Source organism: Equus przewalskii, chromosome 2 (assembly GCF_037783145.1).
Source record: "Equus przewalskii isolate Varuska chromosome 2, EquPr2, whole genome shotgun sequence".
NCBI classification, from domain to species: domain Eukaryota; kingdom Metazoa; phylum Chordata; class Mammalia; order Perissodactyla; family Equidae; genus Equus; species Equus przewalskii.
Window position 1 is genome coordinate 6244606 of NC_091832.1, and position 26089 is coordinate 6270694.

The 26089-nt window shown below is 36.9% G+C and overlaps 1 protein-coding gene across 3 annotated transcripts in view; it reads right to left on the reverse strand.

Annotated features, from left to right (window-relative positions):
* The window catches only part of SCP2 (sterol carrier protein 2), a 136783-nt gene that overhangs the window by 33839 nt on the left and 76855 nt on the right, over window positions 1-26089 (reverse strand). For 2 of the 3 annotated variants that reach the window (XM_070609594.1, XM_070609593.1), the window contains exons 11-12: window positions 24619-24726; window positions 5946-6099 (exon numbers count right to left, since the gene is read on the reverse strand). In XM_070609594.1, the coding sequence (XP_070465695.1) occupies window positions 5946-6099; window positions 24619-24726 (262 nt within the window). Of the gene's footprint in view, window positions 1-5945; window positions 6100-15517; window positions 15648-24618; window positions 24727-26089 lie in introns of those variants that run through there. The other variant, XM_070609595.1, reaches the window with a different exon arrangement.

Sequence of the window (26089 nt, forward strand, 5' to 3'; positions counted from 1 at the left end):
TAATCACTCTAAATGTAAATGGATTGAACTCCCCAATCAAAAGACACAGAGTGGCAGGATGGATCAAAGAACAAGATCCAACAATATGCTGCCTCCAGGAAACACACCTCAGCCCCAAAGACAAACACAGACTCAGAGTGAAGGGATGGAGAACAATACTCCAAGCTAATAATGAACAAAAGAAAGCAGGTGTCGCTATACTAATATCAGACAAGGTAGATTTCAAAGCAAAACAGATAAAGAAAGACAAAGAGGGACAGTATATAATGATAAAAGGGACTCTCCACCAAGAAGACATAACACTTATAAATATATACGCACCCAACACAGGAGCACCAAAATTTGTAAAGCAACTCTTAATAGAACTAAAAGAAGACATCAACAACAATACAATAATAGTAGGGGACCTCAACACACCATTAACACCAATGGACAGAACATCCAGACAGAAAATCAACAAGGAAATAATAGAATTAAATGAAAAATTAGACCAGATGGACTTAATAGATATATATAGAACACTTCATCCAAAAACAGCAGGTTACACATTCTTCTCAAGTGCACATGGAACATTCTCAAGGATTGACCATATTTTGGGAACCAAAGCAAACATCAATAAATACAAGAGAGTTGAAATAATATCAAGCATCTTTTCTGATCATAACGCTATTAAACTAGAAATCAACTACAAGAAAAAAGCAGAGAAAGGTGCAAAAATGTGGAGACTAAACAACACGCTTCTCAACAAACAATGGATCATTGAAGAAATTAAAGAAGAAATCAAATATTATCTGGAGACAAATGAAAATGAGAACACGACATACCAAATCATTTGGGATGCAGCAAAAGCAGTCCTAAGAGGGAAATTCATCGCAATACAGGCTCACCTCACTAAACAAGAAAAAGCTCACGTAAGCAACCTCAAACGACACCTAACAGAACTAGAAAAAGAAGAACAAACAAGGCCCAGAGTCAGTAGAAGGAGGGAAATAATAAAAATAAGAGCAGAAATAAACGATATTGAAACAAAAAAGACAATAGAAAGGATCAATGAAACAAAGAGTTGGTTCTTCGAAAGAATTAACAAAATTGACAAACCCCTAGCCAGACTCACCAAGAAAAGAAGAGAGAAATCGCAAATTAATAAAATCAGGAATGACAGAGGAGAAATCACAACAGATACCAATGAAATACAAGAGATCATAAGAGAATACTATGAAAAACTATATGCCAACAAATTGAACAACCTGGAAGAAATGGACAAATTCCTAGACTCCTACAATCTCCCCAAACTGAATCAGGAAGAAATGGAGAATCTGAATAGACCAATCACAAGTAAGGAAATAGAAACGGTAATCAAAAACCTCCCCAAAAATAAGAGTCCAGGACCAGACGGCTTCTCTGGAGAATTCTACCAAACATTCAAAGAAGACTTAATACCTATTCTCCTCAAACTGTTCCAGAAAATTGAGAAAGATGGAGAACTCCCTAACACATTCTATGAAGCCAACATCACTCTGATCCCCAAACCTGACAAGGACAACACAAAGAAGGAGAACTACAGGCCGATATCACTGATGAACATAGATGCAAAAATCCTCAACAAAATTTTGGCTAACCGATTACAGCAATACATCAAAAAGATTATACACCATGATCAAGTGGGATTTATACCAGGGACACAGGGATGGTTCAACATCCGCAAGTCAATCAACGTGATACACTACATCAACAAAATGAAAACCAAAAACCACATGATCATCTCAATAGATGCAGAGAAAGCATTCGACAAGATCCAACACCCATTTATGATAAAAACCCTCAGTAAAATGGGTATAGAAGGAAAGTACCTCAACATAATAAAGGCCATATATGATAGACCCACAGCCAACATCATACTCAATGGACAAAAGCTGAAAGCCATCCCTCTGAGGACAGGAACAAGACAAGGGTGCCCACTTTCACCACTCCTATTCAACATAGTTCTGGAGGTGCTGGCCAGAGCAATTCGGCAGGAAAAAGAAATAAAAGGAATCCAAATAGGTAACGAAGAAGTAAAACTCTCGTTGTTTGCAGACGACATGATCTTATACATAGAAAACCCCAAAGAATCCACAGAAAAACTATTAGAAATAATCAACAACTACAGCAAAGTAGCAGGGTATAAAATTAACGTGCATAAATCAGTAGCATTTCTATACACTAACAATAAACTAACAGAAAAAGAACTCAAGAACTCTATCCCATTCACAATCGCAACGAAAAGAATAAAATACCTTGGGATAAACTTAACCAAGGAAGTGAAGGATCTATACAATGAAAACTACAAGACTTTCTTGAAAGAAATAGGCGATGACATAAAGAGATGGAAAAACATTCCTTGCACATGGATTGGAAGAATAAACATAGTTAAAATGTCCATACTACCTAAAGCAATATACAGGTTCAATGCTATCCCAATCAGAATCCCAAGAACATTCTTCACAGAAATTGAACAAACAATCCTAAAATTCATATGGGGCAACAAAAGACCGCGAATTGCTAAAGCAATCCTGAGCAAGAAAAACAAAGCCGGCGGAATCACAATCCCCGATTTCAAAACATACTACAAAGCTACAGTGATCAAAACAGCATGGTACTGGTACAAAAACAGGTCCACAGATCAATGGAACAGAATTGAAAGCCCAGAGATAAAACCACACATCTATGGACAGCTAATCTTCGACAAAGGAGCAGAGGGCCTACAATGGAGAAAAGAAAGTCTCTTCAACAAATGGTGCTGGGAAAACTGGACAGCCACATGCAAAAGATTGAAAATTGACCATTCTTTTTCACCACACACCAAAATAAACTCAAAATGGATCAAAGACCTAAAGATTAGGCCTGAGACAATAAGTCTTTTGGAAGAGAATATAGGCAGTACACTCTTTGACATCAGTTTCAAAAGAATCTTTTCGGACACTGTAACTCCTCAGTTGAGGGAAACAATAGAAAGAATAAACAAATGGGACTTCATCAGACTAAAGAGCTTCTTCAAGGCAAGGGAAAACAGGATTGAAACAAAAAAACAGCTCACTAATTGGGAAAAAATATTTACAAGCCACTTATCCGACAAAGGGTTAATCTCCATAATATACAAAGAACTCACACTGCTTAACAACAAAAAAACAAACAACCCGATCAAAAAATGGGCAGAGGACATGAACAGACATTTCTCAAAAGAAGATATGAATATGGCCAATAGACACATGAAAAGATGTTCATCATCGCTAATCATCAGGGAAATGCAAATCAAAACTACACTAAGATATCACCTTACCCCCGTTAGATTGGCAAAAACATCCAAAACCAAGAACGACAAATGTTGGAGAGGTTGTGGAGAAAGAGGAACCCTCATACACTGTTGGTGGGAATGCAAACTGGTACAGCCACTATGGAAAACAGTATGGAGATTTCTCAAAAAGTTAAAAATAGAAATACCCTATGACCCAGCCATCCCATTACTGGGTATCTATCCTAAGAACCTGATATCAGATATCTCAAGAGTCCGTTGCACCCCTATGTTCATCGCAGCATTATTTACAATAGCCAAGACGTGGAACCAGCCTACATGCCCAGAAACTGATGATTGGATAAAGAAGATGTGGTATATATACACAATGGAATACTACTCAGCCATAAAAAAAGACGAAATTGGCCCATTCACAACAATGTGGATGGACCTCGAGGGCATTATGTTAAGCGAAATAAGTCAGTCAGAGAAAGACGAACTCTATATGACTCCACTCATAGGTGGAAATTAGCATATTGATAAGGAGATCTGATCGGTGGTTACCAGGGAAAAGGGGGGGTGGGGGGAGGGTACGGAGGGGGAAGTGGTGTACCCACAACATGACTAACAAAAATGTACAACTGAAATCTCACAAGGTTGTAATCTATCATAACATTAATAAAAAAAAAAAAAAAAAAAAGAGAAATGATAAGTGAAAAAAAAAAAAAAAAAAAAGACAATTTATTGCCCAAAGTTCACAACCTTCTCTTCTGAGAAAACGAGACAGCTACACTCATATGCTGACTCTGGTAGCGCTCTACAGTTTGGCTTTACTGAGAGTTTTCAACTCCAAATACAAACTGGTGCAACTCCAGAGGACAGCCCAGAACCAATGCATCAGATTTAGGAGAAAACTTAAAATTCAACATCTTTTTATTTGATTCGATTCAATAAACATTTACTACGAGAGAAATCTTCAGAGAGGCGGGGGTAAGTAAGTCATAGCCTTAGGCCTCAACGATTTCATATAGTAAACAGAATAAAAAACAAGCTGGACAACAGCATGGAGGACCTTGAAGTTATCATGAAAGAAGTCAGACAGATAAAGCCAAATACCACCTGTATGATCTCACTCATGTGGAAGATAAAGACAGCAACAACAAACAAACACATAGATGCAGAGACTAGATCGGTGGTTGCCACAGAGGAAGGGAGGACTGAGGAGGGTGAAAGGAGTAAAAGGGCACATGTGTATGGTGACAGACAGTAATTAGTCCTTGGGTGGTGAATGTGAGGTAGTCTACACAGAAATCAAAATATAATGAAGTACATCTTAAATTTATAAATGTTATAAACTTATGTTACCTCAAGTGAAAAAAAATAAAATAAAGAGAATAAAAAACAAGCTAGATACACTACAAGTAAACCAAACTTGGATAGGGACCCAAAAGGTACAAAGTGCTGTTGATATTTAAAGGGAGATGGTGCCTGAGCTGGGCCTTAAAAGAAAGATAGAATTTTCACAACAGAAATGATATTCCAGGCAGAAAAAGAAGAGTGAAAATAAGAGACTCAAGAGCTTGTGACACATATAGTAAATTCTGTAAAAGAAATGTGTTGCATACCCTTTGTGGAAACAAAGTGTGAATAAATAATTACCAAACATTTCAGGAGAAAAAAGGGAGCCAATCAGTGTTGAAAGGTGCAGCCAAGGTTCAAGAGAATAAGGACGGAAAACAAAGACAAGGACACTCCATAACTTCATAATCAGGTTACCGCCGGCCCGACCTGACCTCAGTGGTGAGGTCAGAAACTAGACTGTAAGTATGTCAGCACGGAAAAACAAAGGTGGCTCAACATAAAAGGCTCATCACGAAAGAATAATTAAGGTGAGAAGAAAAATAGATTTGTTAGAATACAGAAGACTGGAATATGTTTGGAAGGGAGGCAACGTAAGGCAAGCATGGAAAGATTCAAAAGGGAATATACATAATATTGGGAACAAAGTTACAGAAAGGGGTGGGGGCACAAAAAGCATGCAAAGAGAAAGGCCAAGCCTGGGAAAGGAAGGACCTTCCCTCTAGGAAGGAGGAGCACTTCTCTGAGATGAGCTAGGAAGTCGAGGGATCCTGAAATTTTGGGAAAAGAAAGTGCTCAGAGATTTGAGGAGCACAGGCATGTGACAGGCACAGGGAGGAAAGCAGCAAGACGAACACGAAGGATCCTAGCCTCGGGGAGGGCTGAGCTGGATTCAGAGACATACATGTGCAGAAATCCAATCAGCATATCTGATGACTTTCTCCAAACAACCTCAGAGGCCTGGCAGGCTACGGGGAGAAAGCAAATTGCGGGAAGGGAAACCAAAAAGCAACTTGCCTAAATGACAATTACTCAGGCTGGCAGGGCTGAGACAAGGACCCAGCCAGCTTGGACTTCCAGTTCAGCAAGCTCTTTTGACTACGCTGCCTCCTTATTGAACAAAATGTTCCTAAGGCTGGTTAAGTTTAAAAGCTAATGGGCAGTTTTAAAGTTTTAAAGGCATGCTATTAAAGCAATGTAAGGAGATACCTATTCTTTGAGTACAACAAAATTAGTACTTTTTACACGTACAACGTCATCAGCTGTGAAAAGTCAGGAGGATTCATTGCCAGACAAACCCCAGAACGCCACTTACCTGGCAGCTTCAGGAAAACCCATCCTGTAGAGCGTGACAACTGCAGCTCCTCCAAGGCCTAAATTATGCTGCAGAGCAACCTTTGCACCAGGAACTTGCCTTTTTCCGGCTTCCCCTCTCAGCTGCCAGCAGAGTTCAGCGCACTGAGCCAGACCTAACAAATCGAACACAGAGCAGTCAGATTCTGCTGGCTGGAGAAAGCCCCAGCCAGCTTCTCCAGGCAGCAAAGGGCTAATGTTTAATGGTGACTTTTAATTAAGCTGAGACAACATTTGCCTAAATAATAATTTCTCTTAAAAGCACTGATGGTTTTTACTGCTAGTTTTCCCCCGAAAGTAATCTTTGTATTTAGACAGTATCCAGGCTTAAGAAATTCCCCGCACTCTTTAAATCTATCCACCCTGTCATTTTCTGGCCATGTTGCAAGAGAAAACAGTGAATAGACAGTTCTCTGCCCCAGGCAAAATGGCATAAAAAGAACTAGTTTTACCATGTTTAATGTATCAAAAGAATCTAAGAGTTGGGAGTTTTCTTGCCCTAAAAAATTTAGCTGGTATGGAGAATTTTCCTATTCTTTTCTCTAAATAGTTTCCAACAAGAATGAATTGTTTTCCAGAGCTATTCACAAGAATAGCTCTGGATTCACAAGCATATCAATTTGACCCCTGGATAAGAAAATCAAAGATTCTTAGAGCTGGAAAGAACTTTATGATGTAAACGCCGAGAAACAACATTAAGTCATTTGTGAAGGGTCACAAAGCAGGCTAATTCCAGGGCTGAGATTAGAACCCACGCCTCCTGATCTGCATTTGCGTGCTTTCCACCAGACGGGCTATTCAAGTACAGCTGAGTCAACAATGTTGCATCAGGAGAGACTGGTTTCACGTCCTGGAGGCAGAGCCCCACAGGGCTGCCTACAATGCTTGTTCTCCCGACCACACTCCCAATTCCAACTTCCCATTCCTCAGCACCTGTGGCATTTTCCTGTCTAAACCCCAAACTCCTCAAGAAATTTAACTGCCACTTCCTATTTCCAAGCAGTGTCTATATATTTACAGAATATAGATCTTAAACACTGTTTCAAAATAGGTAATGATTTTTTGATTTGTGAGCATTTTGAATATTAAGGAGGAATCTCGAAGTGAATGATTCCACTAATATATCCAAACTCTGGGGCAATCAATTTTACTAGAAACCTGCCATATAAAAAGCTTAAACAGGGGCCAGCCTGGCGGTGTAGTGGTTAAGTTCACGCACTCTGCTTTGGCGGCCCAGAGTTCGCCAGTTTGGAATCTGGTTTGGATCCCAGGTGTGGACCCAAACACCACTCAAGCCATGCTATGGCAGCCTCCTGCATACAAAATAGAGGAAGATTGACAACAGATGTTGGCTCAGGGCCAATCTTCCTCACCAAGAAAAAAAAGCTTAAACATTCAGTGAATATGTAAGACCAAAACAAAGTATTCCAACTGGTCTTTATATACACATGGGTGTGGAAATACTGCTACTTTTCTTCACAAAAGAATAAATATACATAGTTTACGAATATTTGAGAAAATATTCAACATCACCTTGATCAAATCAAACAGAAAGGTATCATTTTTAACCAATGAAATTGGTAAAGATATTTAAAAATGGGACTAATCAAAGCTGGGGAGCGGCTGGCCCAGTGGCACAGTGGTTAAGTTCGCGCATTCCGCTTCTCAGTGGCCCGGGGTTCGCCGGTTCGGATCCTGGGTGCGGACACAGCACCGCTTGGCATGCCATGCTGTGGTAGGTGTCCCACATATAAAGTGGAGGAAGATGGGCATGGATGTTAGGTCAGGGCCAGTCTCCCTCAGCAAAAAGAGGATGACTGGCAGTAGTTAGCTCAGGGCTAATCTTCCTCAAAAAAAAGAAAAAAAAAAGCGGGGGAGACTATGGAGAGACAGCCACCTCAACATAGTACTGGTGAAAGTTCAAACTGGTACAACCTTTTCTGGAAGGCAATGTATAAAATAATAAAGAGCCTTTAAAATGCCTTGAAAACCATTCTGCAGAAATAATCAAGCAAAGGCAAAGTTTTACACACAAGACTATCTGTTCATCACATTGTTATAAGAGTGAAAAACTAGACAATCTAGAAGTAAAATAACTGAGGAATGTTTATATAAATTATGAGCTATCCGTATGACAAAGTACTTTGTTCCTATTTAAAATGATGTTTATAAAGTTCTCAACAATTTAGGAAAATGCTTATGATATAATCTTAGTAAAAAATGCAAGGAAGCAATTAGATTTCATCTACCCATCCATCCAACAAATATTTACTGAATGCCTGTTATGTGCCAGACACTGTGCAAGGCTCAGAAGATCCATCAATAAAAAAGACAGGCATGGTCTCTTCCCTTGTAAAGCTGACAGTCTGAGATATAAAGATACAGGCATTCGCAATACGGTCTGATAATGCTATCAAAGGATTAGCACAAGTGCTACAAGCACACAGAGGACTATCTAGGACAGCTTGGCAGGTCAAGGAATGATTCCCAGATGAATGGAGATCTCAGTTGAGGTCCTATGAATAAAGAGGAGCTAGCCAAGCAAAAAAGAGGAATTCTAAGAATGCTTCAAGAACTGAGATGAGCATGTGCAAAGAAGGAACATGGCCTACTTAAGGAATAGAAAGTGAAGTGAGCGAGGCTAGAGAGTGCTCAAGACAGCCAATATGAGAGTGGGAGTGGGGCGGGTAGGGAGAGACGGGGAGAAAACATGAAGGAATACTGGAAGCACTTCCGGATTCTGCAGTCATTTCGATCACACCACACGACTGACGCTGCAGAAGATGTGGTACGCTGCAGTAATCTCTACCCTAACTCATACGTGGCAAAAAAGGAAGAAGAGAGGGAGGGAATAAAGATCCATATTACCAACTTATTTTCTTGACATTTATTTGCTTTTGACAGAAGATGGGTGTCAGTGGGAAAACATACTGATTATTTGAGCTTTCTGGCTGTCTACTTTTGAAATAAACTGGTGTTTTTTGTATTTCTAGAATTTAGATCTGTGAAGAATGAAAGTCAAAAGTTGGCCTCAGAAATCCACTTGGCAAAGAAGTTTCATAACAGCAGACAGTCAATGAAAGCATAAACTACTTGAGCAAATTTTTTTTAAAAACTTCCCTTTCTTGGATAACTTCTGGCACTGAATTGAAAACCATATTTTTCCTATGCTTGGAAAAAAATAAACTATCAAACATGAATATCATATACTTATAAATTGTAGATGGACATAGGAATGGGCATCCTGTCAATGAGTATATTCAAACAGTAATGCCCTTTTATAGTCTCTTATGAAGGGAAAAAAAATTTTTAACCTGATTACTTCATTTTACTGATATCTTGCTGCAAAAATTGCCTAACAAGATAGTCCATCTTTTTATATAAGAATCATTAGCCTAGCACTCAGCTACACAGGTACATAGTCTGGTTGCTACTAAAAATAAACCATTCGAACATGGACCAAACACTCCACTAAGAACTAATGATACAAAGAATTCACAGTGTAATATAAAGTGCTAATAAAGATAAATATTAAGCGGTACGGAAAACCACAGAATGGAAAAACTACAGAGGATAATATTTTGAGATAGTACCCGCGGTCTTTTCTTCCTCTGCTTCCTTGAACCTGTAACTCTTCCTATACCATTGAGACAGCCAAGTGCAAAAAAGTAATAATTTAGCTTTAGTTTCAAATTACTAAAGGCCTTAGCATAAACAACACAAAAAAAGCATGGTTTTCTATTATTGGAGGCTGGCTTTTTGAGAAAGAAAAAGTTTGCAGAGTTTCAAAGGGCAAAAAGGTTTAATGGATTCAGCATATACTGAAGGATACATATTTACATAAGAGTAGTTTTTCCCTCTAAAAGCTATAAAGTTATCAACCTAGAATGCTACCAAATGTAAAATATCTTTCAAAAACAAAAGTAACACAAAGACATTTTCAGACATACAAAGCTGAAAAAATTCATCTCCACACGGCAACACCCGCACCCTAAGAAATGCTGAAGTCCTTTAGGCAGAAGGACAAGGATAGCACATGGAAACACAGATTTACACAAAGGAATGAAGAGTACTGGAAGTGGTAATTACCTGCGTTAATAAGGTTTCTTCCTTATTTTTTTAAATCTCTTTAGAAGAACACCAATTATTTAAGCAAAAAATAATAATTTCCTGTGGGGTTTATAACATATGTAAAAGAAAAATTCACAACAGCATTATAAGGCCTGGACAGGAGAAATGTAAGTATACTATTGTAAGGTTCTTTTACTATTAGTGAAAGGGTGTAATATCATTTGAAGATAGACTACGATAAGATAAAGATAAAATGATCCATACTTTGTGCTATATACAAAAATTAACTCAAAATGGATCACAGATCTAAATGGAAAACTTAAGGTATAAAACATCTAGGAGAAAAAACAGAAAAAGATCTTTGTGACCCTGAGTTAGACAAGGATTTCTTAGATATAATACCAGTACCATGCTGTTTTGGTTACTATGGCTTTGTAGTATATTTTGAAATCAGGGAGTGTGATACCTCCAGCTTTGTTCTTTTTTCTCAGGAATCCTTTGGCTGTTCGGGGTCTTTTGTTGTTCTATATAAATTTTAGGTTTCTTTGTTCTATTTCTGTGAAAAATATTGTTGGAACTTGGTTAGGGATTGCGTTGAATCTATAGATTGCTTTAGGAAGTATGGACATTTTAATATGCTTATTAAATTAATTGCTTTAGGAAGTATGGACATTATAATAATTATTATATTATTATAATATAATAATAATTATATATTATTATTATATAACATCTTTATATAGATGTTCATATAAAGATTTATATATTATAAATTATACACAATAACCAAGACTTGGAAGCAACCTCGGTGCCCATCAAGGGACAAATGGATAAAGAAGATGTGGTATTTATACACGATGGACTACTACTCAGCCATAAGAAATGATGAAATCCAGCCATTTGTGACAACATGGATGGACCTTAGGGTATTATGCTAAGTGAAATAAGTCAGAGGGAGAAAGTCAAATACCATATGATCTCACTCAAGTAAAAGATAAAAACAACGACAAACAAACACATAGCATTGGAGATTGGACTGGCGGTTACCACAGGGGAAGGGGTAGGAGGGAAGGCAAAAGGGGTGATTAGGCTCACATATGAGTAGATGGACTATGATTAGTTTTCGGGTGGTGAACATGATGTAATCTACACAGAATTTGAAATGTATTATGATATACATCTGAAAGTAAACAAATAAATGAAAAAAATGGACTTTGATCCATACTTTGTGCTATATACAAAAATTAACTCAAAATGGATCACAGATCTAAATGGAAAACTTAAGGTATAAAACATCTAGGAGAAAAAACAGAAAAAGATCTTTGTGACCCTGAGTTAGACAAAGATTTCTTAGATATAATACCAGAAGTAAACCCATAAAAGAACAAACTGATAAATGAGACAAAATAAAAAACTCTGCTCTTCAAAAGACACTACTAAGGAATGCAAAGTCACAGACTGGGAGAAAATCTTTGCAAAACTATGTATATGATAAAGAACTCATATACGGAATATATAAAGAACTCTCAAAAGTCAACAAAATGAAAAACCCAATCTTGCCCCCCAAATGGACAAAAGATCTGAATGGACACTTCTCGGAAGAAGATATACAGATGCAAGTAAGCACATGAAATGATGCAAACATCAATAGCCATTAGGAAAACGCAAATTAAAACCACAGGGAGATGCCACTGCACACTGATTAGCACAGCTCAAATTTACAACACTGACCATACTAAGCGCTGAGGAGGATGCAAGAGAACTAGAACCCTCAGGCGCTGCTGGTGGGAATGCAAAACGGTACAAGCACTTTGGAAATCAGTTTGACAGTTTCTTAAAAGCTAAAAACACACCTAGCACATGATCTAGTCACTCCACTCTTCGGTATTTACTCAAGAGCAAACATAATAGACGTTCATATAAAGATTTATATATGAATGTTCACAATAGCTTTATTTGTAAAAGCCAAAAACTGGCAACAACCCAAATGTCCATCAACAATAAACTGTGATACATCCATACAATGGAATACTACTAAGCAATAAAAAGGAATGAACCCTCGATACATGCAATAACATGGATGAATCTCAAGCAGCCAAAAAGAAAGAGTATATACTGTAAGATTCTATTTATATAAAATTCTAGAAAATGCAAACCAATCTATAGTGACAGAAAGCAGATCAGTGATTGCTTTGGGATGAGGGGAGGGGAGTAGGGGGAGGGAGGGATTACAAAGAACCACATACGAAGACACTTTTTGGGTTGATGGATATATTCACTGTCTTGACTATGGTGATGGTTTCACAGGAGTATATATATGTCAAAACATTAAAGTGTACATTTTAAATATGTGCAGTTGATTATATGTTAATTTTACCTTAATAAAACTGTTAAAATAATAAAATAAAATGTGGGGTATACACACATGATCTTCCTTCTCTCTATTCTTTCCACTTGGCAAGAGCAATAAAAGCCAGTGCCTGCTCCTCGCTATCTCTACCTGGCAACAGTATGAAGAGTAAACACCCTCTCATGGGCTCCATTTCTCCTGCTACTGGAGAGTGTTCATTAAAGTCTAATGATAAGTCATACCTCTCCTCACATCACAGTGGTAAAAATGCAAAATTCTGGGCAATGGGAATGAGGACGGGTGGTCTGTAGGATATGACGAGAAGTGAAATAGATGCTTTAATAAAAAGCTATTGAGCCCTTACTGACTTTTTCAGAGTCAATATTGGATTGAGATCTCGCCAGTCAACGTCTTAGGTTGTATTTCTTTTGGTGACCCTTTTAGAGCAGAAGAGCCAAGCCATGATTTGAGTATACTAGGTCCTCTGGTTAACATCCCATTTACTCTCATTTCTTTTTCATCCAAATCCTTAAACCCTAAGTTTAAAAAACATAAACAAAAATCACATGATAGAATAATACATGTACCATTAAAAACATAAAGAACTATGAATCACTATGTTGTACACCTGAAACTAATACAATATTGTATGTCAACTATACTTCAATAAAAAGAAAATCAAGAACTATATGAGGGGCCAGCCCAGTGGCGCAGCGGTTAAGTTTGCACGTTCCGCTTCTCGGTGGCCCGGGGTTTGCCAGTTCAGATCCCAGGTGTGGACATGGCACCGCTGGGCAAGCCATGCTGTGGTAGGCGTCCCACATATAAAGTAGAGAAAGATGGGCATGGATGTTAGCTCAGGGCCAGCCTTCCTCAGCAAAAAGAGGAGGATTGGCAGTAGTTAGCTCAGGGCTAATCTTCCTCAAAAAAAACCAAAAACAAAACTATATGAATTCAGGAAAAATAATTACATCCCATTGGGGGCTCAGAGCTTCTTAGAATTAGGAAGGATCCCTAGGCCCTCACAGACGGGCAGTTCCCTGACAACGTTCCCATCAGGTTGCTCCTTGTATTTCTTGTGCGTGGTCTGTGACAGGGGAGGCATGCTCTCAGGAGGCAACCTATGCCATCTTGAGAAGCCCTGTTAGAAAGTTCTTTTCTGTATCAGCCCCAAATCTACTTCCCATAAATTCTTCCCAATGATCCTAATTCTTACCACACTAAACAAGTTTATTCCCTCTGCCCCATATCACCTTTCAGATTTTAAAGGAGCACTTAATTCATTCAACTATGCCCTTTATATGTGCAAAGTCTTGCTCTGGGCACTGTTTAGGGTACAGAGAGAGACGAAATATGGATCCTGCCCTCACAGGCTCTTAGTCAAATAGGGGAGATTTTTAAAAGGCCATAAATAATTATAATACATACTAAAAAGCATAAATGTCAAAAGAGAAGTACTGACAAAGTATAGCAAGAGTTCAGAAAACGGAAATACTAATTTAATCCATGAAAGGATCAAGAAATCAGGCTCTATCTAAAATAGGTAGCACTTGAGAGGGATTTTGAAGATGGGCATTTCTACTGAGGAAAGGGCTTTGAAATAGAATGTAGTGGTTAAGAGCTTGAACTCTAGAAATAGACTGCCTGGGTTTGAATCGTAGCTTTGCTACTCTCTAGCTTGGTGGCAAGTCACTTTGTGCCTCTATTTTCCTCTTTTATAAAATATAAAAATAGAGATGAGAATTAAATGCATTTACGCCTGAAGAATACGTATAACAGTACCCAGCACTTAGTGCTGTATAAGTATCTGCTGCTGTTATTGAGAAAACAGCAAAGACAAGAGTTTGTAGAGGTGAGAAGGCATTAAACACATCTGCTAAACAAATAGTCCAGTTTAGTTTAAACATGCTTCCTATTTCTGTATCTCCTCCTCCAAAACCCAACTAGATGTAAGTGCCGGCACAGAAGCTGGGATGTGGTGGGTATTCACTCAATCTTCAGCCGTCATTCCCCCTTCCCCTTTTCTTCCCTTCATAGTTCTGGTGTGTGCTTTGCCTAAGGCACTTAAATCTGCCTTGCATTATAATTATTTGTGTTATTACAGTATCTTCCTCGTGCATGCTTCCAGAGGGCAATGGTTATCTTGTGTATCCTAGTCCCAAACCTGGCTGTGCATGAGAGCTCTTAGGGGAACTTTAGAAAATATATAAACTGTTAGGATCAACCAGACCGAGGAATCAGAATTTCCAAGGGCAGGGCAGGAATGCTTAAATGAAAAGCTACAGCAGATGCTGAACCAGTCCATTAGTAGACTCCACACTGAGAAATCAGTTACCTACAGCACCTAATGATAAGGTGAGCACACAGCAAGCATTTGTTGAACTTTCATGGACTGAAAAATGAAAGATCAGGATCTCAAACTAGGTTGAAGCCATACTGGAAGGGCACTAAATGAAGGCTGAATTGGTACAAAAGGCAAAACTAAATAACCAACTTTCAACTTCAAAGTAACAATCCCTTGTCAGGAGCTTTATCTCAAAGGCACTTTCATGCCCTTTCAGCAGATCACAGACATTAATATGCATTTTCAAAAATCAGAGATAGCTAAGAATAAGCTAAAGTCAAATTTACTTCTTCATTTTAAACAAGTGTTCTGTAAGTGTTGCACAATATATGTGAAAGCACTTTAAAAATGGGAATAAAATATTATATTATTATTTGGACATTAATTTGTTTTTTGTCATATGACCATTGCAAAGTAAACAACAACAAAAACCTCAGGTTTAATGTGATTTTTCTAATTAGAAAATCCAAAAGGAATTCATGTTTTTAAACTGACAGTAAACAAAAGAATATTCGATTCAAATGCTTAAGTCTATCTTTTCCTTCTATTACAGGTACTGTTATGGCAGCTAAAAGCTTTTTTTCACTCAGATCTGAAAAAGTTAAAATCAGAAACTAATATCATAGAACTTTAATTTTAAAGCAAATTCTCCAATACTGAGTTCCCACCAAAGTAGCACTATCTCACAATTAAACTAATACCATTTATAAAAGAGAAGCTTAAATCCTCCCCACCCCATCTTAATTCAGTATGTTTTGGAAGCACTTACTTGATCATTTTCTGATTCTCTTAGACTCCCACTGCAGTTTGTTATCCAAGTTACCAGGGCAAAAATATTTAAACTACTCAGAGCTGTCATTCTGATATATTTTCCAGGAGCTGGAATTCTTTCTTGGGCTATGGCTAATAGTCATGTGTCAGATTTACTTGAAGTATATCCAAATCCTCAACATGCAGCAAGTAAACACTTACTCTTCAATAATTCCTCATCCTTATTCAGACTACCAATCAGGCCATCAAGATTTTTAAGTCTTTCCCCCCAAATGCTATACCACCACTAAATACTATCCTTCAAACACTGAAGATAAGAGGAGAATTTTACCAACAGTGTAGACTCAAATATTGGAAAGGGTTTTCAAAGGATACCGCAGAAAGTGTGAGTCTCTCTTTGAAGTATTTGAAAACTGGGTAAATTCTACCCTCCTGATGGGTTTTAGATTAGCTTTTTAGTCCACAAAGGAAAGAAGTGGATGACCTGCTAAGACTGGCAAAATTGTTTACACTTGATAAAAAAAAAAAATTCAATGTTGACAAGATTGTAGAAAAAGAAGCACTCTCATATTCTGTTGTTGGGAATACACGTTGCTATAATCATTTTTGAAGAAAAGTTGGCAAAATCCACCAATTTAACATACTTACTATCCTTTAAATACACTATATCCTAGTGATATTGTGAGTCCACTGTTTGGAATTTATCCTACGAGTATACTTGAAAAAGTATGCAACAACACAAGGATGCTTACTGCAGCACCATATGTAACAAACTATGGACACCTATATGTCTATAAATTTCTTACAATGGGAATACTACGCAGGCATTAAAAAGGATAAATAACATCTGCAAGTGACAATATAAAAAGATTTTTTAAGATATAAGTTAAAAAAGCAGTCTACAATGGGATAAATATACACATATACACATATACATACAGAAAGATTGAATAAACACACATATACATATTTTTGGCCTATTTTGCATAGGCATAACAATTTTTGGAAAAACCCAAAAGAAATACTAAAAGGAGTTGACTCTGAGAAATAGAACTAAAGGTAAAGAGGAAGAGAAAGACTTGTTAAATGTTAAAATTTGTCATCCAGTTCTAATATTAAAAAGCATATAGTAACTCTTTAGAGAACTATTTGGCAGTTTCTTATAAAGTTAAGCATACAGCTGCCCTATGACCTAGCAATTTCACTGTGAGTTATTAACCCAAGAGAAAAGCAAAAAGTATGTCCACAAACAAACTTGTACAAAAATGTTCACAGTATCCTTATTATTATAATACCTGCAAACAGGAAAAAATTCAAATGTCTATCAACAGGAAAATGGATAAATAAACTGGTATATGTAAACAAACAGTATTCCTACTATTTAGCAATAAAAAAAGAATGAACTACTGATACAAAAAAATTAGATGAATCTTACATTCTACTGAGTGAAAGAAACCAGACACAAAAGTGTACATATACACACTGTATGATTCCATTTATATGAAGTTCGAGGATCAGAAAAACTGATCCACAATGTAGAAGTCAAAAAGTCTTATCCTAGTTGAGGGGGCTAGAGAGCGGGAGAGAGGGGCTTGAGGGGAGTCCAGGGATTTTCCGGAAACGGACCAACAGAACTTTCTGGGGTAATGGGAATGTTCTGTATCTTGCTTTAGCTAGAAGTTACATGATGTATACAATTATCAAAACCAATCATCCATTTAAAGCTTACAATTCAATGGTTTTTAGTATATTCACAGATAAGCGCAACCATCACCACAATCAACTTTAGAACATATTCATTACCTCAAAAAGAAATCCCATACTCTTTAGCCATCACTCTTCTATCTCGCCCAGTTCCAAACTACTAGTAATCGACTTTGTTTCTACAGATTTGTCTATTCTGAACATTCCATATAAATGGAATCATATAATACGTGGTCTTTTGTGACGGCCTTATTTCACTTGGCAAAATGTTTTCAAAGTTCATCTATGTTCCTCCACGTGTCAGTACCTCATTTCTTTATGGTCGAAGAATATGCCACTGTATGAATATACCACGTTTTGTTTATCCATTCAACAGCTGATGACAGACAGCTGGGTTGTTTCCACCTTTTGGCTATTACGAATAGTGCTGCTAAAAACAACTGTGTTTTTGAGAGAACAGTGCATTTTATTGCATGCAAATTATACTTCAATTTTCAGAAAGACTATGGATATGAAAAAAATCATATTGTTACTACAAAGCATGTTTTCTGAGTGTTTCAGTGGATGGCAGAACAAAAATATTTCAGAATGGCAAACAAGTCAATTATAGTAAAAACATGTTCTTTCAGAGAAGAAAAAAGTTATGTGTCAATAAAAACAACTAACTGAAATTACATATGCATCTGATGCAACAGAAGCTTCCTATACGAGAGCAACAAAGCTGTCTAAAAGAATTTAAATCACTGTCTCAAGTGCAAACTGTAACCCTTTAAGCCTTCAATGACCATACCACAGAAAAGTTTATCATCACCCCAACTCCTCCGTGTCCCGTTAGCAACACAATCAACATTGAAGTATGACCTAACTCTTTTGAGGGATAAAGGAAACAGTTTAGTCTATTTACCAAAGGCAGAAAAATAGTTTAAAAATAATGTCTGGGTAGCACTGGGCACAATATTTACTACAGATATTGATGCCTTGAGGCTGTCATACTAGAAGGAAAATTATTTTCTTTACAAATTAAAGAATATTCTTCTGAAATGGTCATAAATTGTTTTTCATGCTGTGATACAAACAAGGGCTTTATTACTAGCAACTAGCTCCATTGTGGCTTCCTTTTGTAGTAATAGTGAAAGGAGAATACTAGCAATTATTGTTTTCCTACTCTGTTTTGGGGACTCTGCTCTGTGCTTTACGTAAACATATTTCTCATTTAATCCACGGAACAGCCCTACAAGGTGGCTACCATGTTTTATTCCCATTTTACAGACTGAAAAACTAGGATCAACAAAACTGTATATTGCAAAGAGTGACCAGGCTAAGATCAAATCTAAGACTTCATTCAAACAGAACACACACCTGCAATTGAGGTACAGACCCTCCATATTCCTTTCCATTCACAGCCACTATTCCTAAAAGCTTATCAACACTATTGTTGCCACTTTCTCAGTTGTAATTCTTCCGGAATTCCCATGTACTTCCATGCAAAACATTTCACTAAAATTGCTCCAAGACTGCCAATGACTTGATAATAGCCAAATTGAAAGGACGCTTTCCACTCTTTATCGATCTAACTTTTCTGCCCCAATCTCTTACTATTGAAACACTCTCCTTCCTTGGATAACTGACCATTTCCTCTCAATATTCTTAAATGTCTCTTCTTCTCCGCCTCCGCCTTTAATTTTTATATGTCCTAGGGTTTTACCCTTGATCTTTGTGCTAGATTTGCTAGCATGGTATTCCACATAGTATTTCTGATTAAGCAGCTTATTTAACAGCCTCAATGAATAAAACACAGGAATGGACTCCTGCTTACAGCATTCATTGGACTTACCATGTATTCTATCACCGTGAAGCAGTTGGTCTGATAGAATAATGTAAAGGTCTTTTGAAGACTCTATAATGGTGCTAGCAATACTTTGCTGGGCTGGGGAAATATTCTCCAAAGTGTGGAACACACTCTCAATCAATGATGCTGTTTTTCAATAGCCAGGATACACAAATCTCCTGGGAATCAAGGATAAAAAAGAGAGTGGTTCCTCTCACCATTATCCATAATAATCCACTAGCAAAATTTTTACTTGCCAATCTAGAAGTCATAGATACAACAATGGTTCCACTGAACTGGAAGCAAGCAGAGACTGCCACCTGGCCACTTTGGGCTCCACATGACACTGAACGAACACGTTAAGAAGGGTTTTAAGTGACTGAGGTGATTGACTTGATTATCATGAGAATATTGGGTTGTTACTACATAATGAGGACAAAAAGGATTAGCCTGGAACTCAAAAGATGCTATGGGGTTCATCTTAGTACTCCCATGTCTTATAGTAACTTTAGTAAAAGTCTTTGCTAACTTTTACTACAACAACTGAAAGCAGCAGGACTGCTAAGGGCATAGACTATTCAGGAATGAAGGTTTGAGTCACACCACCAGGTAAGAAACTATGAATGAGGTGCTTACTAAGGGCAAAAGGAATATGGAATGGGTAGTAGACAAAAGAAATTATAAATACCAGCTGTAAACTACCTAAAAGGTACAGAAATAAGGACTTCAATTGTGAGTGAATATAACAGAAAAAGGACTGAATAGTTTAATAGGACTATCTTCCTTGCTTTGACATTAATATATTTGTATATATTAAACAAGTTATTTTTGTTTTCCTCTCTCCCACTACCTAACATCTAACATAAACTTACATTAATAGAGATTAACTTTTTTCTAAATTTACACTATTTTTTAGAGCAGTTTTAGGTTCACAGCCAAATATAGCGGAAAGTACAAAGATTTCCCATATACTCCCTGCCCCACACATACGCATAGCTTCCCCCACTATCAATGTCATGTCCCGGAGTGGTACATTTGTTAGAAATGATGAACCTACATTGACATATCATTATTATCCAAAGTTCATAGTTTACATTAGAGTTTGCTCTTGGTGTTGTATACATTTGACAAATGTGTATGACATGTAGCCACCATTACAGTATGACCCAGAACAGTTTCACTGCCTTAAAAATCCTCTGTGCTCTACCTATTTACCCCTCCTTCTCCCCTAATCTCTGATCTTTTCACTGTTTCCATAGTTTTCCCTTTTCCAGAATGTCATACGTTGGAATTATACATTATGTAGCCTTTCCAGATTGGCTCCTTTCACTAAGTAATATGAATTTAAGTTTCCCCCATGTCTTTGCATCACTTGACAGCTAGGGAGGTTGTTTTGCGCTGAATAGTATTTCGTTGTCTGGATGTACCACCATTTATTTATCCATCCACCTACATGAAAGACATTTTGGTTGCCTCTGACTTTTGGCAATTATAAAGAAAGTTGCTATAAACATCCAGGTGCAGGTTTTTGTGAGGATGTAAGTCTTCAAGTCACTTGGGTAAATGCCAAGAAGTACAGCTGCCAGATTGTATGGTAGGAGGATGTTTCATTCTATAAGAAACCGACAACATTTGACATTTGGTTGGTCCAGTGCAATCATTTTGGATTTTGGACATTCTAATAGGTAGGTAGTGGTATTTCATTGTTGTTTTAGTTTACAATTACCTAATGACAAATAATGTTGAGGATCTTTCCACATGCTTATTTGTCATCTGTACATTTTCTTTGCTGAGGTGTCTGTTTGGGTCTTTTGCCATTTTTTAATCAGGTTGTTCATTTTTTTTATTGTTTACTTTTAAGAGTTCTTTGTACATTTTAGATAATAGTCCTTTAGTAGATGTGTCTTTCGCAAATATTTTCTCCCAGTCTGTGGCTTGTCTTCTCATTCTCTTGAACTTTTGTCTTTTTTATCCCTCTATCTCTCCATTACATATTTCCTTCTTTTGTGTTAAATAGGTATTTTCTAGTGTACCATTTTAATTCTTTGTCATTTCTTTTCCTATGTATTTTCTAGTTATTTTCTTAGTGGTTGCTCTAGGAATTAGAATTAACACCTTAACTTATAGCAATCTAGTTTGGAATAATACTGACAATTTCAATAGTATGCAAAAAAATTTCCTCCTATAAATGTGTTCCCCCCCCTTCCTTTCTGTTTTTACTGTCATACAAATTATATCCGTATGCACTGTATGCCCATCAACTCAGATTATTGCTTTAGGCAGGTGTATTTTAAATCAGTTAGGAGAGGGGAAAACTAACAAAAAATATACTGTCTTTTATATTTATCAATGTAGTTATATTTACCAGCACTATTAATTTCTTCATATGCTCTTTATTGCACTGTCTAGTGCTCTTTTATTTCAGTCTGAATGACTCTCTGTATAGAATTTCTTGTAGGGGAGGTCTGCTAGTGATAAATCGTCTCAGTTTTTATCTGGGAATGTCTTAATTTCTCCTTCATTTTTTAAGGATAGTTTTGCTGCATACAGAATTCCTGGTTGGCAGTTTCTTTCTTCACACGACCTCAATGGTTTCTGAAGAGCAATCAGCTGGTAAGTCTTACTGAGGATCCCTTGTACACGAGGAGTCGCTTCTTCGTTGTTGCTCTCAGTATTCTCTTTGTCTTTTCTTCCAACAGTTTGCTTATGACGTGTCTGGGTGTAGATCTCTTTGAGGTATTCCTCCTTAAAGTTTGTTCTACTTCTTGAATATGTATTTTTATGTTCTTTCCTCAAGTTTAAGGAGTTATCAGCCATTATTTCTTCAAACATGCCGCTTTCTCTCCTCTCCTTCTGGGACTATCATTATGTATATATTGTTACTCTTGCTGGTGTCCCACAGGTCTCTGAGGCTCTGTTCATTTTTCTTCATTTTTTTTTTTTTTTGCTCTAACTCAGACTGGATAATCTCAATTGACTTATCATAAAGTTCACTGATTTTTTTCTTCTGCCTGTTCAAATCTGGTGTTGAGCCCCTCTAGTGAATTATTCATTTCAGCTACGATACTTCTCAACTCCAGAACGTATTTGGTTCTTTTCTCTAATTTCCATCTAGTAATTGATATTCCCTATTTGGTGAAACATTGTTATACTTTCCTTTAAGTCTTCATATTTGGCTTCCTTCAGTTCTTTGAACATACTTAAATAGCTGATTTAAAGTCTTTGTCTAGTAAATCCAATGTTTGGGCTACTTCAGTTTCTACTGACTGCTTTTTTTCCTGTGTGGGCCATACCTTCTTGTTTCCTTGAATGTCTCCTAGTTTTTTGTTGAAAACTGGACATTTTCAATGATATAATGTGGCAACTCTAGAAATCAGTTTCTCCCCCTTTCCCGGACTTGTTTTTTGTTGTTGTTGTTGTTGATCTAGTGACTTTTCCAAACTAATTCTTTGTCACAATTGGCCACTGAGTTTTCTTCTCAGTTAGCTTAGTGGTCAGCTAATCACTAGACAGAGATTTCCTTAAATGCCTGGAACTAATAAACCTCCCAGTCTTTGCTGAGGTTCTGTGTGTGCGCAGGGGCACTCAGCCAGGCCGTTTACAACTCCACTGTAGCCTTTACTTTCTGCTTGTGCACAGCCCCAAAGTTAGACAGACTAAGAGCTTAGGAACTTCTCGGTCTTTCTTGAGCATGCACACGGCCTTGGGCATGTGCACAGCCTTATGTATGTACTTGGTGTTCTAGATTTCCAGGAATATGTCAGATCTTTTCAAAACCCCCAGTGAACACCTCATTCCTCAGCTCTTTCTTTTAAGTTTTTTGGCAGCTATGTTGTTGAACAGTTGTTGCTGACTGTTCCTGACAAAAGACTCTGAGGAAAATACTGTTTACACTGGGAAAGTTCTCAGTTAGGTTACATAAAGACAAGTCTTTTGAGTAAAGTTTATCAGGGAACAACCAGACAGGTCAAATAATGACTATTTTCTGAGAAAGGGGCTTTGAAAGAACTCCAACTCCATTCTGACTCCTCCATTGCCAGCAAGGCTGCTAGTTTTCACCATGATTGCTGGCTGTTGGTTTTCAAGACTACCATGGAGCTGGAGAAAACAGGGTGGTGTTAGAGCAAGCCAAAATGCCACAAAGCTGTACTTAGACAGACTCAGCTGTTTGTTTATTGTTTTTAATAAATATTCTCCCAGACTACTGTAAACCTTTGGTTAATTTCCAAAGTTCTGAAAAAAGTTGATCTTTACAATTTTTGCAAATGTTTTTGGTACTTCTATAAAGAAGAACATCTTCAGATGTTGTTATTCTTGCCACTCCCAAGGACACCACTCTCATTCCCCTCATTTTTAGATTCCTTTGAAAGATATTAATTTAAAGCAATAATAATAATAGTATATTGTGGGGTTTATAATACATTTATAAGTACACATATGACAATAATAGCACAAAGGATAGAAGAAGGTACATGGAAATATGCTGTTGTAAAAATCTCTGTTTGAAGGTAGTTTGTGGTGAATTAAAGATGCATGTTGTAAATCCTACAGCAAAGACTAAAAAATAAGAAGAAGAAATAATTCAATAGAAGAGAGAAAATAAAATACTAAAAAATACCCAATTAATAAAATGATAGCATGAAGAAAAGAACCAAAGAACAGACAAGACAGAAAACAAATAACAAGGTGGCACATTATACTGCAATTATCTGTGTGTGTGTATCTGTCTACCTATCTCTCTCTAACTCTCTGTCTATCTATGTACGTCTATTTTCTCTACTAGATTATGATCTTACTAAATTTGAGTGATAAATGGAAATAAACCAAAGCTAATTCCTGTAATGAATACACTATTAATTCTAACTTCTCTATTTTGGAATTTGTGTGAATTTATAAATTTTAAAATTTATAAAATTTAAATTTTATACATATTTAATTTAAATATAAATTTAAAATTTTACCAAATTAATACATAATATGGAAAAAATACAAAACTCCCCTATCTACATAAAAATAAATCCCAGAATTTCAGTGCTAAGTTATTTTAGAAACTGCTTTGTACAATTTCTTCATTTTACAATTAAGGAAACTTTGAGTCAAAGTGATTAATTGGCTAATTGATAATTAATTAAAATAGTCACATGGCTAGTCAGAAGTAGAGTAAAATTTGTATTTCATAACTTCTACTCCACTTCTCTCAAGAGAAAAAAATTCCATGCAACACCAACCACATATAAAACCATATACAAATAATGTGCGCATTTCAAATGATTCTTATCTAGCCGGTCGAGCAAGATCTCTATTTGGAAACACCTTGTTAGTTGAGTTGTATACCTATCTGAAAATAATCAAACTTTTAAAAATACATATTGTTGAATTTAGAGTTTCAACTAATTCAAATTCTCATCAATGAATCAAGATTATTTAAGTGTACTATACTTAAAGGAAAATCAAAACGGCGCTGGCTACCAAGTTCAGAGAATACAATCTTTCCTTCAAATCGATGACTATTATCATTTATGCTTTTTATGTAACAAAACATTTATGAAATTTGCGTTTAACATTACCTGTAGCTCCTAGTGGGTGTCCCTTGGAAATCAACCCACCACTAGGATTTATGACCCACTTTCCTCCATAAGTATTATCGCCTCTATCAACCAGTTTTCCACCTTGTCCTACAGAAGGAAAAATAATATCACAAATGTTAAAAATAACGTTTTTTTCTAACTTCCATATAGCCAAGAATTTCTTGGAGCAAACTGCCACAAATCAAATTGATATAAGTACTTCTAAAAGACAGGCAATAAATACTGAGTAATAAAGACTCATATTTGCAGAACATTTCCTGCATGAAACAAAGATGCTATTAGTTCCAAAGAGCTCTCTGGCTTCCAAAATTGCTACAAATATAATAGAGATCAGAGAACCAGAAGAAAAGAACTGAAAGGGATACAATAACTAAAATAATTATATCAGCTTTAAAAATTTGTAATTTTGCCAAAATGTATTCATTTCCATTTTCAACTGTACTGTTATACACTATATAAATACTCTTAATAAACGGTGGCGGGGGGGGAGGATGGAAGGAGGACAGGCGGGAAAAAAAAGCACTTTCATGAAATGAAGGGAAGTGGCTGAAAATACTGTTGAGCCATAAATGTAAGCTTAAAAGAAAATAAGTGCACTCCGCTTCAGCGGCCGAAGGTTTTGCCAGGTCAGATCCTGGGCACGGACATGGCATGACTCATCAAGCCATGCTGAGGCAGCATCCCACATAGTAGAACTAGAAGGACCTACAACTAGAATATACAACTATGTACTGGGGGGCTTTGGGGAGAAGAAGAAGAAAAAGAAAGAAAGAAAAAAGAAGAAGATTGGCAACACATTAGCTCAGGTGTCAATCTTAAAAAAAAAGAAGAAAAAAAGTGCATCACACGCTTGGCAGCTTCAACATTCCTCTCAATTCCCTGGTTATTACTCCAGGTGGTTAAGATGTAAACAAAAATACATGCTTTGTATATTCTTTCAGGCGATATTTCTGATAATGAGAGAGAGAATCTCCAAATAATGGCAATAATGGTGGTGATGCCGTCAGAGGCAGCTAACAGCTTTTAAGCACTCACTCTGTGTCAGGCCTTGTTCTAATTATTTTACGTATATTTACATAATTTAATCCTCAACCCTATGAAGTAGGTACTATCATTCTCAATTTACACATGGGGAAACAGACATATAGATGTTAAGTAACTAGCCCAAAGTAACAGCAGGGGATCTAAAATTAATACTCATACATTTTACTGCCTTTGAAACCAAAGAGTTTCTCTTTTGGTAAAATGAAACACACCAATCACAGAATTTTAGATGACTAACACTTCTAATTTGACTTTAAATCTAGGTTGTAGATTAAAAACCATCCATTGAGGCTATTAACAAGACAAGAAATAAGAAGTGTTGGAGAGGATGTGGAGAAAAGGGAACCCTCATACACTACTGGTGGGAATGCAAACTGGTGCAGCCACTGTGGAAAACAGTATGGAG